The 15,070-nt window shown below is 40.7% G+C and overlaps 1 protein-coding gene across 1 annotated transcript in view; it reads right to left on the bottom strand.

Annotated features, from left to right (window-relative positions):
* The window catches only part of ipo7 (importin 7), a 108,339-nt gene that overhangs the window by 57,802 nt on the left and 35,467 nt on the right, over positions 1–15,070 (bottom strand). The window contains exon 2 of the mRNA XM_084308865.1: positions 3,703–3,784. Coding sequence (XP_084164991.1) covers positions 3,703–3,784 — 82 coding nt within the window. The remainder of the gene's footprint in view (positions 1–3,702; positions 3,785–15,070) is intronic.

The raw sequence follows: 15,070 nt of genomic DNA, 5'->3' as shown, positions 1-15,070 counted from the left end.
AATTATTAATTTCTTTTTTTTACTTTTTTCTTTTCATGTCAACGTTCACACGCACAATATATGCTTACCTAGGATTTGACTTGATTCAACAACAAAGCAGTCGGAGCAATGACAAGCCGAAAACTGTCGAAATTGTAGTTATTTGAAGTTTGGATTTTCTTTTTTACGACTGAGGTAGGTAAATTAAATTTCTTGAGACTAAAGTACCGAAAAAAGGTACCGTTGGGTACCGGTATCGATTCACAGGTACCGGTTCAATTGTGAAAGGTACCCATCCCTAAAGAACAGGCATATTATCTATTTTGGTAGAACAGATTGATATGCCTAACCTTTTTCTAATTCCAAGAATAAGGTTTATTTGTTTATGTGAGACAGGAAGCATGCTCTTATTTGTTAAGGTTAACCCTTTCACTACCACACTAACAAATGGCTAACCCTTTCACTGCCACACGACAAAGGCTTAACCCTTTCACACCCACTAGACAGTTAGCCATCTGTAGTGTGGTAGCGAAAAGTTAACCTTCTGTAGTGTGGTAGTGAAAGGGTGAAAGCAAGAATGTAATCCTGTTCATATAAAGATTTGCTTTGCTTTTAGTTCCATCTATATTGATTTGATATATTCATAGTATTGTCATGACATTTCATATCAACCAATACAGGGTGCTTGCATGTATCAGGAAGACCAACTTTGAATGCCACCGTTAAACTTAAACCAATTTTGCTACTAAAATAAAAATCTAATGTTAAAAATGATCAGTAAGGGGGGTAAATGACAATAACTGGTTGAGTTAAAGATCAGTCCAAATATCTTTATTAATGTGAAAAAATATATTTGTCCTTAATGATATTAAATCATTACAATAGTCTTACAGAAATTAAACTGTCAGCGTACCTATTATTCATACTACTTACTATTTTTCATAATAGTGTACTGGGAGGGAGCTCCCGTAGCTCACCGCATATCTCGGCGCTATTTCTGCGTCGGAGAAAACCGTGCTCGTCACGGATCTGGGGACACGAGTTCGATTCCCGGACCCGCCGTCATTTCTCAGAATGTCTTCCCCTGCTCTACATCCCATTTCAACCTGTTTCTGTCGGTCATGCTTGACCAGAAAAGCGATAAACGCTAAAAAATAAAGTTTAAAAAAAAAAAAAAATGTACTGGGCTATTTACTGTGGCCTCTGTGGTTGGGCTGGGCTTGTTTAGTCTACATCACGGTATAATGACAATTTCTATGCTAAAATTCCTCTAGACCCCAGCTGTGTTATTATTGTGGTTTACCGTTTCATAGTTTACACGTGGCTTTTAAATAAATAGGTAAATGCCTAGTGGACAGTCCGCTGTCATAATGAATCAAATCAACGTCCCTCCTGCAGATTGGACTGAAGATGAGCTGTAAAAAGTGGCTCGTCTTTTGTCCAAATGTTGGTGGAGTTGGACAGTTGTTTACCTGGCGATGTTCCCTACACATTATTTAGCCCACATGAATCCTGGTATATTCTGAATAGGGAAGTGTGATGAGTATCACCGGGGAAGTGACGGGTGCAATGACGCTCTTTTATTATGACGAATGAGACTCTATCTGAAATACTGGAGATTAATGGCCAAACGGAAGCACGGCAAGAGAAATGGTTCAAATGAGGTAAGAAAGAAAACTGGGAGAGAAGAGATTGCAAAAGAGATCCTGGATCTCAAATGGGACAACCACGGTTAAGTAAAGGCTAAGAAACCGGACTGTTTGCAGGTTAGCTTACTAACTAGCTGCTCTGTGTCATCCAGACGACACACTACGGTGGTCACCGGGGGACAAAGATTGAGAACACGAATAGCAAAGACAAAATACTGTAATGTGATAATAACGAGGCTTTCAAATTCAACTCTTCGGGTGCATGAGAGTTCAATTGGGACCGTGCTTACAGCATTCAATAAATAAATATTTAAGACCCAGGTGGGAACAGGGTGGAAAGGAATCCCATCCTGAGCATGACATAGGGGCAAAATGGCCACCGTGTGAATATAGTCAATGCCGCAGCCGCAGGTCATGTGCCACAGCTGTCGATTCATCATTGGTCATGAATACTATGAATACAATTGTGGATATTTGCTAGGAAATATTAGTTAGATACAAAAAAACTAATATTTTTCATACAGTAAAAAATAAATTGATGGGAAATTCCCATTTTGTTTTTGATATTATATTCAAATGTGTTTTTGAGTGGCCTACAAAGCAAGTGAAAGGCATGGATGTTTATTTTGTATGGTCCTACAACATCGGCAATATTTTGCCAAGAATTATGCACCATAACACAACCCTTCACCTGGACGACTCCCGACCAATCATTTAGCATTCGGGGTGGAGGCTTGATTTCGCTGATCTTTGTATCCCGAACCGGTCCGGTTTCACCTCGTTCTTGAGACTATTCTCAGACCGAAGGACCATCCGATCATCACTAGGGCCGGGTATCGAAATGCAATACTTTCAAAAGTATCGGAAAATGCTGCGGCATCGAAATCTGGTATCGAATGACATTGCAGTCAGTCGATACCTCAAGACCCGAGATGTACTTCTGAGTGGGCCGGTGCCACTCTCTTCTCAGACCGCCGTACCTGCGCGTTGTCAACGCCGGCCGACGCCTAGATACATTTTTTGCCAGCTGCGAGTAAGTCTCGCCTTGGCTTCGGGGAGCTAGCGACACTACCCTCGGCGAACGATTTGACGTTCCGAATAAAGTTTGCTTAAAAAAGGAACACGCCAACATTATGGGAATCATATACAGTATTCGCTCCAGAGAGAGACAAGAAGATAAGATACCAGTTTCCTCTCTGTGCGTTCAGTTGAAAGCTATCTGGCAGCACGTTAGCCTAGCTTAGCACAATGAATGGAAGCGGACAGTACCGGTTAGTCTAGGCAACACCTCTCCCAAAGTTTAAGCTAGGCTAACCGGTACTGTTTGCTTCCATTAATTTGCTAAGCTAGGCTAACGTGCAGCCAGATAGCTTTCTACTGAACGCACAGAGGAAACTGGTATCTATCTTCTTGTCTCTCTCTGGAGAAGACGATAAGCGAATTTCCCATAATGTTGGCGTGTTCCTTTAAGTAGTTGATCAGTGTCAGCGAGCCAATAAGCATGTTTGTTCCTAGATGCAACATTTATTCAGTTCAACCACAATCCAAAATCATCCAAAATGTAACAAAAGAAAAATTGGCCCACACAGCAACGCACATAACTCAGTAAAGTATCGGAAAAAAGTATTGTTTCGGTATCCCAGATATAGGTATTGGACATTTTCAAATGATAATCATCACAGTGGCAGATGCGACAAGCTATGGACAGCTTGTAAGATGTAGCGTCCCAAACATCTGGAATGCTCATCTCTGAAGACAATCAATCAAGTGGACATATTTTCAAGACACAAATGAATACAGGCTGCCGCGGGCGGGGTATTGTAAGAAAACCCGAAAATGAAATCGACTCGTCACCATTGCAGATTGGAATTCCCGGCGCTTGCAATGGTAAATAAGTGCAATTTATACACAACAATGAAGCCTGTTATTGCGATCTTTTGACGAGTCATCCTCACCCCACTTTTGCAGTAGTCATGCGGTACAAATATACCAATGTATCAGCTCCTCTTTAATCCCAATCCTTTTAAAACTAAACAGTTTTCCACCACATGTGAAGAGGCAAACGTGGGCTCACCTGCTTGCCTGACGGGCAGATCCAGCTGATCGGACATGGTGACGCGCAGGAGCGTTGACACAAAGTTCACCTGGGTGTGGCCCTGTGAATCAGAGGAGGAGAGAAACAGCCATGTTAAACGATGTGGCCCTGTGAATCAGAGGAGGAGAGAAACAGCCATGTTAAACGGTGTGGCCCTGTGAATCAGAGGAGGAGAGAAACAGCCATGTTAAACAGTGTGGCCCTGTGAATCAGAGGAGAGAATAGGGCTGGGCGATATAACGATAACGATAAATATCGCGATATATTTTAATAATCGATATCGAATATCAAAATTAAAAAATTGAAAAATCGTTTTATATATATATATATCGGTATATATATATATATTTTATATATTTTTTTGTGTGACCTGCAACAGGGCAGTTTTAAAACCAGAGACAGTGGACAGACTGGTCTTTCTTGCCTGCAACTTAAAGTAATGGCTTTGCTTGTCCAAATGACAATTAGAGCTGCCGCGGTATTGATGTTTTCCTTACCGCACAAATTTGCAAAATATTTCCTACCGCCGCGGTTATTACCGCACACACACACAAAAAAAAAGTTTGAATGCATTTTTTTTGTAGTCTACTCTTTATAGCATATAGCCTGCCTCTAGTCTAAATGTCTATCTTTAGAGGATGACTTTGCAGCATGAATATTGTTTGGGATTCGGCATGCACGCATTCGTTATTAAAAGTGAAACACGGATTCGAAGTCTCCCCTCGGTGTCGCGAGCAGGGGTGGTAGCGGCGCGCCCGCCGGTTACCCCCCCGACCCTTTCTTCTTATTATTATAACGTTACTACTTATGATTACAAAGGCATTCGATTTGTGGCATTAACGTTAGTATAGTTACACGTTCGTATTTACCGGACCATAGCAAGGCAAGTGTTACTCAATTAATATCTAAGTTCCTTTCTTTGCTCAGAGCGTGCCGAGTTGTACCCATTCTGCGGTCTGTTAATAAAGTTTTCAATCAGACAAGTGTATAGAACGAAGGGCTTTTATTATAACATTTCGTTGCAGTAAAATCATTATGCCTCGTTCCCTGAGGAGCGACGGCGTCGGTAATCCACTCCGGTCTCCGGTGGGAGCTAACGTACTATTAGCCGTGTTGTGACTGAGCTCTGATCAATGGCTCATGGCTGAGATTCAGGAAGTAAAAGCACTGCAAGATGCTCCAGCATGTGACGCGTATCTCTTCTGACCAATCAGTGGTCTGCAGTGTTTCATGTGACTTTTCTGGTACCCAATAGGGTCGCTTGGAATCTCGACAGAGAAGTAGGGTATATCTGCAGAGCCGCAAGCCCAACGAGAGCGTAATAATAATAATAATATAATAAAAAACAGCGGTGATGCCGGTATTCAGCCCAACGCTGCGGTGGGCATGATGTAACAGCGATACCGCGGTAATACCGATACCGCGGCAGCTCTAATGACAATACTGACCAAATTGAGATTTATTTTTCTCTTGTCCATTTATTTTGTTTGCTTTCTAATTTAAAATACAGTTTTAAACAGTCTGTACACAGTAGGCTATGTGTGCTAGCAGAGCTAGACTCCAGTCACGAGTCACGGTGCACATGTGCGGTGGTTTGTCCACCAAAAAAGCGAGCCACAGCCAGCAGAGAAGCCGGTTTACTTTAGCTTTTAAACCAGCTGCAGCCTGAGAACTGGAGTGTGAGGGGATGTAACACTAAAGATGGCGGCAACGACAAAGAATTGCTGCAAAATAAACATACATCTGTTGTTTATATAATATATAAAAAAAAAAAAAAATCTTTTCTTTTTTTATATAACTTATAACAATTTCGATAATTATCGATATAGAGAAATATGATAACATTATCATATCGTTATCGCGATATGATTTTTTGCCATATCGCCCAGCCCTAGATTAGACACTGTGAAATGGAATATAACATGTCTTTATTTCAGTTTTTGCAGTCTATATGAATCCTGTTGTGCAAGTACCCAAACAAATACCAGATGGCAAAGAATTATAAATAAACCTGCGCAAGAAATAATCACAGGTTGTTCCTAATCTGCCCAGTTTTGAACTGAATAATAATAATGATGTTATTGAACTTAACAGAACTACACACAGGCTACAAACAGTGTAGTACAGTGTAGTACCCCCTAATAGAAAATAAAAAAATATTTGAATAGATATCACTATGAAACTTTCCCAGTTTGTTATGTACATATAAACTAAGAAAAAATATATTGCAAGTTTTCAGAATTTATGTTTATATATGCAAATGAGGCACTTCCCCATTAAATATGTGCACATTTATGGATGCAATAAGGCAAAATGAAGTAAAATAAACAACTAAATGTGTGTTATTGACGTTTTATTGTCACTAGTTTCATAGAAGACATGTTTAGGAAGCAAAATATAACAAAATCTCAAAATCAACAAAAAAAGTATATTTGCCTATTCCCCTTAACTTTAAAACCTCCGACCCCCCTAGAGGGTCGGAGGTTCACCCCCCATAGTCTCTGAAAATCCTGTGGGAAACACTGCAATGCAATCGCTAAAAGCTTAAGCAACACATACTTGTCTATTATCAATTATTTTATTATAGGTGGCTGTGATAAAGGGGCATGTCTGAAGACGTTTCTTTTTCTCATTCCGGTGTAATGAGAGTTGTGGGTGGTCTAGTAACTTAGCTCTGGAGGTCCATCCCTGGAAATGTGTTGGATCATTCTGCCTCGTGTCGTAGTGGCCTCGGTGTTATGCACCGACTGCATGGGGCTGCATATAGTTTGCTATAAATAACAACATTAAGGATTTGGCCCCGTCGGAAAATAAATGCAAGGGTTGTTTTAGGCTCCCCATGTCTGTCCTTCTCCAGACTGGAGCGAACCGGCCCATAGCGCTGAACGTATTTGATGCTTGCATACCTCGCGTAGAGCAATTCTCACACTGAGTCACTGTTTAATCCATCTCTACTGTAGACTAAATCTGTAATGCACCCAAACAGCAGACTTAAACTAAGTCTATGCTGGAGAATATTATGCAATAGTAAAAGACTTCTGTACTGTAAGGTGGTGACAGTTGGGCTTTGGCGGTATGACTGTATACCAGGATATTTCGAGATCCCGCCGGTATGATTCTCAATACTGTGACGTCACAGACTGCTATTACACTGACAGAGTTGATTGTAGTGCACAGCACGCGCCAGCAGAGGCCAGAGGGTTACGTGGCTATCGTTCTGTGAGCTAACGTTGATACCTGGCTGCTGCGGGCTAACTGGCCATCGTTCTGGGAGCCAACGTTAGTAGTAGTAGGCTGCTGCGGGCTAACTGGCCATCGTTCTGGGAGCTAACGTTAGTAGTACTAGGCTGCTGCGGGCTAACTGGCCATCGTTCCGGGAGCTAACGTTAGTAGTAGTAGGCTGCTGCGGGCTAACTGGCCATCGTTCTGTGAGCTAACGTTAGTAGTAGTAGGCTGCTGAGGGCTAACTGGCCATCGTTCTGGGAGCTAACGTTAGTAGTACTAGGCTGCTGCGGGCTAACTGGCCATCGTTGCGGGAGCTAACGTTAGTAGTAGTAGGCTGCTGCGGGCTAACTGGCCATCGTTCTGGGAGCTAACGTTACTAGTACTAGGATGCTGCAAGCTAACTGGCCATCATTCTGGGAGACAACGTTAGTAGTACTAGGCTGCTGCGGTAGGGCTGGGCGATAAAACGATAACGATAACTATCGCGATAAATTATTTCCTCGAAATAAACATGAAACGTGGTCGCAAAGTTTCGATATATCGATTTTCCAAGCTTGGATATGAGCACGCACTAACAACCAATCGGTGAAGGAGATGGCCGAGAGCGAAGGAGACCAGGAAGGAGACCCAGCGCTGCACATCTGGGTAGAGAGGTAGGACTCACTCAACAACAAGGCTTGCTAGGCTAACTAGCTTGCACGGTGACGTTTTATATATTTACGTGCAGAGTATGTGTGCGCTGTGAATTCTGAGGCCACGTTCATAGTAGTGTGGGGTATACAGTGGACGTCATTTCAATATATTGTGGCGGAAGAGAGTATTTTAGTGTCATATTTATTACATTGCCATGAGATATTCCGCTTGTCGGCTAACTTCTAACGTGCGCGGACTGATGACGACATCAACTCGACTCGAGACATTCGCAGCAGCATAATAAGTTAATTAAACTTGACATACATTATATCGACGATAATTATCGATATCGAATTATATGAAAATAATTTTATAATTTTATCGCGATAACGTTTTTGGTCATATCGCCCAGCCCTATGCTGCGGGCTAACTGGCCATCGTTCCGGGAGCTAACGTTACTAGTACTAGGATGGTGCGGGCTAATCGTTCCGTGATTCGTTTACTTGGTAACACGGGTTGCTCAGGAATTTAGGTTTGAGGTTGAAGAAAGTGCACTTTTAGGTTGAAAGAACGGCCCTAATGTCAACGTGTTTCAATATAACGTTATGTATGGTGATAACGAGTATATTGTTAGCTCCGCCCCCCCATACCGTCATATACCGTATACCGGGGTATTATGTCAGCAAGGTCAGCAAAAAATTATACCGCCCAAGCCTAGTGACAGTAGACCAGAAAACCGTTCTCTGAAGGACTGGGCATTTATTTCCGTTTGCCGCTCTCTATTCTTAATGTTATTGATTAACGTTACACGCAAATTAAGTGCTGCCTCTCTCTACCGTCCCTGCTACACTCAGTACTACATTAACGTTTCCCTACTCTCACTTCGTTCGGCGACGGCTCATGCTATCTTAAAGGAAAACGCCAACATTTAGGGAAATTAGCTTATTTGCCATCTTCCCTGGAGTTAGACAAGATCCTTTGTGGTCTCCGTGCGTGCAGTAGGCTTAGGGAACGCCCGCTCCGTTAGCTTAGCTTCATCACTGGAAGTGGGTCAGACTTGTACCCTCAAGTTCCCTACAGTCACGAAAGGATCCGAACAGATTGAAGTTTATGGATACCATGACTTAAAATCCTCTTACCTTGACAATTAAAAGCCTCCCCAATTTAGAAAACAGTATTCCCATGGCTGGTGTTGATATACTGCTACTGTAGCTAACAAAAAACAACAAGCGGACACTCAAGCAGATAACGAGGGTAACAACTTCCGGTCGGGGGGGGGGTTAGGGTTAGGGTTGTAACGTTAGTTTAGGTTCGTGTTAACTTTAACGTTAGCTGCGCTCTAACGTTACATAGCTTAATTAACGTGCATAACATACCTGTGTAACGTTAAGCAGCTTGTGTTCCGCTGGGAAAGCATCATTGCATACACTTTGACTTGTTTAATCCAAACGTCCATTCAGAAACATTGCATTATGAAACCAGTATGAGACTATGTGCTTCAATTCGGAAAGTTGATGCTATTTTGTTTAGCCCGTCATTCAGCCAATACAAATTTCAGGGCGATGATCAGAGCCAATCAGAGGCAGATCGGGGCTGGTCTTTGCAGAATGCACGTGTTAGAGCCAATCAAAGGCAGAGATTTTTATTTTTAGAGAACACACATGGCCACAGGGAAAAGACGCTACACAGTACACACACACACACCAGTGTTTCCCATTAATTACCTAGACTGTGGCAGCCCGCCACAGTTTCATAATGAACCAAAAAAAAGTTTTTAATATATATATATATATATATATATATATATATATATTAGGGCTGGGCGATATGGCCTAAATATGATATCACGATATTTTCTGACCTTTCGGCGATACACGATACACATCACGATGTTTTTCTTTTTTTTCCCAAACAATTCATTATGAGGCTTACCAAGACAGTATTTGAGTTTGCAAGCTAACATTAAAGACAAAATAAAATACCCATGCATGTAGCATTTTTATATTATATATTAGATTTAGATTATTGGATTATTAAATTATATATTGCATATATTTAGCAATGAGATATTATATGATTTAGATATGAAATATGATTAATTGAAAATGGGGGACCCTGATGTAAACAAGACGAAAGTCTTTCTCTGGTCTGCATCCCCTTAACAATTGTATGTATTGAGCTGTACTGTACCCATTCTGCAATATGTTAATAAAGTTTTAAATCAATCAATCAATAGCATTTTAGCATTTTTATGAAACTACTGTATATTTGTATGTCTCTAAATGTTTTGATGAATTGAAAATGGAGGACCCTTATGTAAAAAAGCCGAAAGTCTTTTTCTGGTCTTCATCCTCCAGTCCACTGTTGTTGTATTGAGCTGTACTGTATTGTACCCATTCTGCAATCGTTAATAACGTGTTCATTCATTCAATCATTCAGCCGGCAACAGAATAATTTTGATTGACAGTCGAGTCTGCCAATTACGTCACACTGCTTGCACCCGCCCTGCTGTTCTTAGCACCAATCGGCAAGCGCTATGCGTTTTTTACTTCCGCTTTTGTCCGCATTGATTTTGACGAGAGCTCAGCTCAACGACAACAACAGCTCCCCGCGGCCGACGAGTGATTACCAGCGCACCGCAGCATGACTAAACAAGCCATAATAATTTTATTGCAACGAATGTTATAATAAAAGCCTTTCCATACATCTGTCTGATTGAAAACTTTATTAACAGACCGCAGAATTGGCACGCACAACTCCGCACGGGCTGAGATATGAACAGTAACGCTTGCTATCTATGTCGTCATCGGACGTTGCTATGTTTGGGTAAATACGCTGATGTTATTGAATGTGTAACTATATAACGTTAATGCCACAAAACGAATGCCTTTGTTAATAATAAGTAGTAACTTTGATGCAGTAGTGTGTGTGGGGGCGGCGTTGTTCAAAAGTTTGAACGGGTGTGGACCAGATTGACGCGACACAATCCTCTTGGGCAAAACATCATGATATCCACGATACGTTAAAAAAGTGTATCGTTAATGAACTGTACCCGATATTTATATAATATCGTCATATCGCCCAGCCCTAATATATATATATATATATATATATATATATTAATATAAATGTTGCCAATAGGGATGTATCAGTAGTATTGGCAGTAGTAGTAGTAGTAATAGTAATCCAGTATATTCTTTTATTTTCTAAAAAAATAGACCAGTTCAACACAGGTAATCACTTTTGCTTAATTTCTTTGATGGCTCAAATGTATGCTCTAGTTTCCCAAACCTCTCCTCGAGGCACCCCTATTTGTTAAATTCCACCACCAGCACACCTGATTCAACAAATAAAGGGCTAGTTAAGTTTAATCAGGTGTAGGGATGCCCCCCGGACCCCGGTTTTAAACGGGAACCGGTACTATATTAGAAAATACCGGAGTATTTATAAGCTCTGACGTCCTCGGTACTGCTATCGATACTCTAGAGAAATTATTATTATTATTATTATTATTATTTAAAAGTTGCGAACGATCCTCTCTCTGTCTCTGCACGAGAAGCGAGCCGCAGCCAGCGAGTCAATTATTACACACACTCCTCGCGAGTCGCTCGCTAGTGCTACACATAGACATACGGGTACTACATACGGGTACTCCTTAATGAAAGTGCTCCCCGACGCCCCGTGCTATAGCGCGCGGCACACAGACAGCAGCTCTGCATGCACTGAGTCGTGATCATGGCGGATAGAGCGAAGCGTTCTAAAGTATGGATATACTTTACAAGGGTCAATGCCGACAATGCACGTTGCCACAAGTGCAACAAAACATTTGCCAGTAAGGGTGGCAATACGAGCAAATCAATTTATCAAAACATCTGTTGGCAAAACATGATATTAGTGTGCAGAAATGCGCGTATTCGACTGCCTTGCGCGCAGTGTTCCATCTGCATACTGCAGCCGTAACCCAAGATACGGAGTTGCCTAGGCTAATAACGAATTATTACAAATAGGCTAATAAACAAAACAATTGTTTAGCTACAAATACTACAATCTAAACTTTTTATAGATCGTCAAGCTGAGGCGTCAGCCACTATGTCCCAGCCCAGTGAGCCCAGGGCCACCACACATCCTCCCTCTACCTCCCTCCACCACCCAAAGTCCTTTCTCCCTAGCAGCTAGAGGAAGGATGACAGAGGATAGGGTGAACGAGTGTCACCGTTCTGTTAGCCTTTTGCCTTTGTTGTTTATTATAAAAAGTCTATAATTCAGAGTCAGACACATTTAAAACATTGTTGCTGCTGTTGCTGAAGAAATTATATTAATTTATTATATTTATTTATAAAGTTATATAAAAGAACATTGCTGCTGCTGTTGAAGAAATTATATTTATTTATAATACTTATTTATAAAGTTGTATTTATAAATAATAAAGCAATGTTGATTCTGTTCTTAATTAATTGTCTTTTTTTCGTGCAAAAAAATAACCAAAAAGAACCGATAAGAGTATCGATAAAGTACCGAACCGTTAAGCAGTATCGATAAGAGTAGTAGTATCGATAAAATCCTAACGATACCCATCCCTAATCAGGTGTGCTGGTGGTGGAATTTAACAAATATATTGAACGGCTGGGGTGCTTCGAGGAGAGGATTGGGAAGCACTGCTCTAGTCGATTTTGTGTTTTGAGCACAAAGTTCATCATAGATCTTTTTTTTTTTGTATTTTATTTTTTTATTCTTTTTTAAAACAAACATATAAACAAACATGACAACACACGATAAGATATACAAGCATTAATTGTCAGGGCACATCCAATGGGATCACCTTTTGGTTAGTTGTTTTATATAAGATATACCCATAATACCTGTTATCTAAAAAAAAAAACCTACATACATATGCTCAGCTCGAACCCCCCCCTCCCGGACCCCACCTTGAGAAGTACCTCCACTATCCCTCGCACCTAACCAGACACTACCATTATAAGCTAGCTTTTATTCTCTCCACCACTTCTAACCACATTGACATTTTGGATTCATTTAGACCCAGAATTCTTGCTGTAGATATTTCATGGTAAATTACATCGAGATATGTAAGAAACCAAACTTTACGGCAAATTTTTTCCGGTTGAAACCAGCGTGATGCGATCAGCTTTTTGGCTACTGTGATACCCGATAAAACCAATCTCTTTAGCTGTGGATTCACTGCAAACTCAAAAACATCATTCAACAGCAATACCGAGGGGTGTACAGGTATATTCCAAGATACGAGTTTTGATATTTGTTGGGTCACATCTTTCCAGAATGCCTTAACTGGTGAGCAGTCCCAATACATGTGCATAAATGTCCCTTCGTCCCCATTTGTACATTGGGTGCATTTGGAATCTTGTTTGAGCCCCTGATAGTGCGTTGGGTATCATTTCCACTTCATAATTATCAAATAGTCTCTGTGATGCAAAGACATAATCTATTCTGGATAGTGTCTTATGTCTCGCAGATCGACAAGAGTACTTTCGGGTCGTGGGGTTAAGTAACCGCCATAAGTCCTTTACACCTGTAATCTTTGACCAATCCTTTAATGCCTTCGATGAATTCTTTTGTTCGCTGGAAAAGGCGAGGTAAGATTTGTCTATCCTTGGGTTCCAGATGGCATTAAAATCCGCTCCTATTATAAATGAGTAATCGGGAATGTCTAACATTGCATTGGTTAGTGTAGTGAAGAAATCTTCTTCGTACAAATTTGGGGCGTATACCGCTATCAACGCTATTTTCCTGTTCTTATGTTCAATCTTAGCTATAGTTATCCGACCTTCTACATCAGACCATACTCCCTTTAGTACAATATTCAACTTACGTTTAACGACTATTGCTACACCCCGAGTTCTCGTACCAATAGAGGAGTGACTGATATTATGGTATATGTTGTCCGCTAATTTACCTATGTCTTTCCCTAGAATGTGTGTTTCGCTTAGCAGAGCAATGTCCACATGTTCTTTTTTCATCAGTGTGAGCACGCTTTTGCGTTTAAGTTGGTTATTTATTCCCCCGGTGTTCCATATCATTATATTCAAACTAGCCATAGTCTATACATGTTGCATTGTAATTTTTGGTAATGCTTCTAGAGTGCGAGGCAATACTAGATATACATCCCACTAGTGAGGTCCCGTTGAGAGCCGAGCTTAAAAACATACATATATACAAATAAAAATCCCCTACCCTTCCCTCCCACCGAGAGTCGTACAGGATTGTGTTCCATGAACACAACCTTTGCGTATGACTCTCTCCCTTGCACCACCGGATATCCCAGAATGATCCAATTATCCTTAACATTCCTATGTATACCATAGGATCTAACACTCTAAATTCTACCATAAGTAGAATGTCGACTGTGGCTTGGCCACTTACCCGTAAAAAATAAATAAATAAAAATTTAAATGAGATAAACTAAAAATAAAGACCAAAAATAAGCTTCAATTGTCATGCCTTAATCACTTACATTTTATATGAACTTGTAATTTATAGTAATTTATAGTAACCCATGAATAATATGAAGGTATTGAACTGAAGAGAGAGCCTCAATAAATCAGAGAGAGCGGATGAAAAAAAAAAAAAAAAAAAAAAAAACAAGTAAAAGGAAGAGAACATTAACTTAGATCTTAAAAGAGCATTGCTATGCTTAAACATCTAAAGTATTAATTGGAGAAGTAGTGAAATTATTTCCCATTAATAAAAAAACAATTTTTAAATACGTATATGCAGCATTTCCCCCGACCGGGGTGGGCGATGATCGTTGTGTAGAGTGATCTTTCAGCCGGCCGGCTATGATGGCTCTGTGGTTTTGCATCTAGATAGCTGTTGATTATTCCCCCGAGGGGCTTCTGGTAGAATGAATGACCACGTATTGCTGATATTCCAGAATGCTCCATATATCAAAGAATGCTTCGATGTTCTAGATTATTCCAATATGTCATTTTTACATTGTCTGAATGTTCCAGTATGTTCTGGAGTGTTCCAATCTTAAATCCAATATGTCCGCAATAATATACACGTCGGGGAAAGCATTCAAAAACTCTGAGCACGTAGGTCTCTCTGTCCCAAATCCTCGATTATTAAAGGTTGTACTATATGGTGACCTTGCATAACTGAGATTTAAAAGGCCATTTATACACTAATCTGCTCCTGTTCAGACAGGAATTTGGCTGCCTCTTCAGGCGATTTGAGGAGAACTTTTGCTCCTTGTTTGTCGACGGCGCGAAGTATTGCAGGGTATATTAGTAGGGGTCTGTATTTCCCCAGGTATAGTTGAGACATCACCGTCTTGAACTTGGCACGCAGTTCCACTACCTCACGACAATAATCTTCAAAGCAGTGTATTGGTACCTCCATGTGTTTCAGATTGCCTTTCATCCTGCGAATTCCACGCATAATCATTTCTTTTATTCTGACTTGGCGCAGTACAACTAATATCACTCTGGGCTTAGCGTTGTTGTCACTGGAG

The sequence above is a fragment of the Notolepis coatsorum genome (assembly GCF_963971535.1).
Source record: "Notolepis coatsorum genome assembly, chromosome: 2".
In the NCBI taxonomy this organism is placed as follows: domain Eukaryota; kingdom Metazoa; phylum Chordata; class Actinopteri; order Aulopiformes; family Paralepididae; genus Notolepis; species Notolepis coatsorum.
Note: the sequence above shows the minus strand (reverse complement) of the source record. Positions and strands in the feature narration are given on the sequence as shown.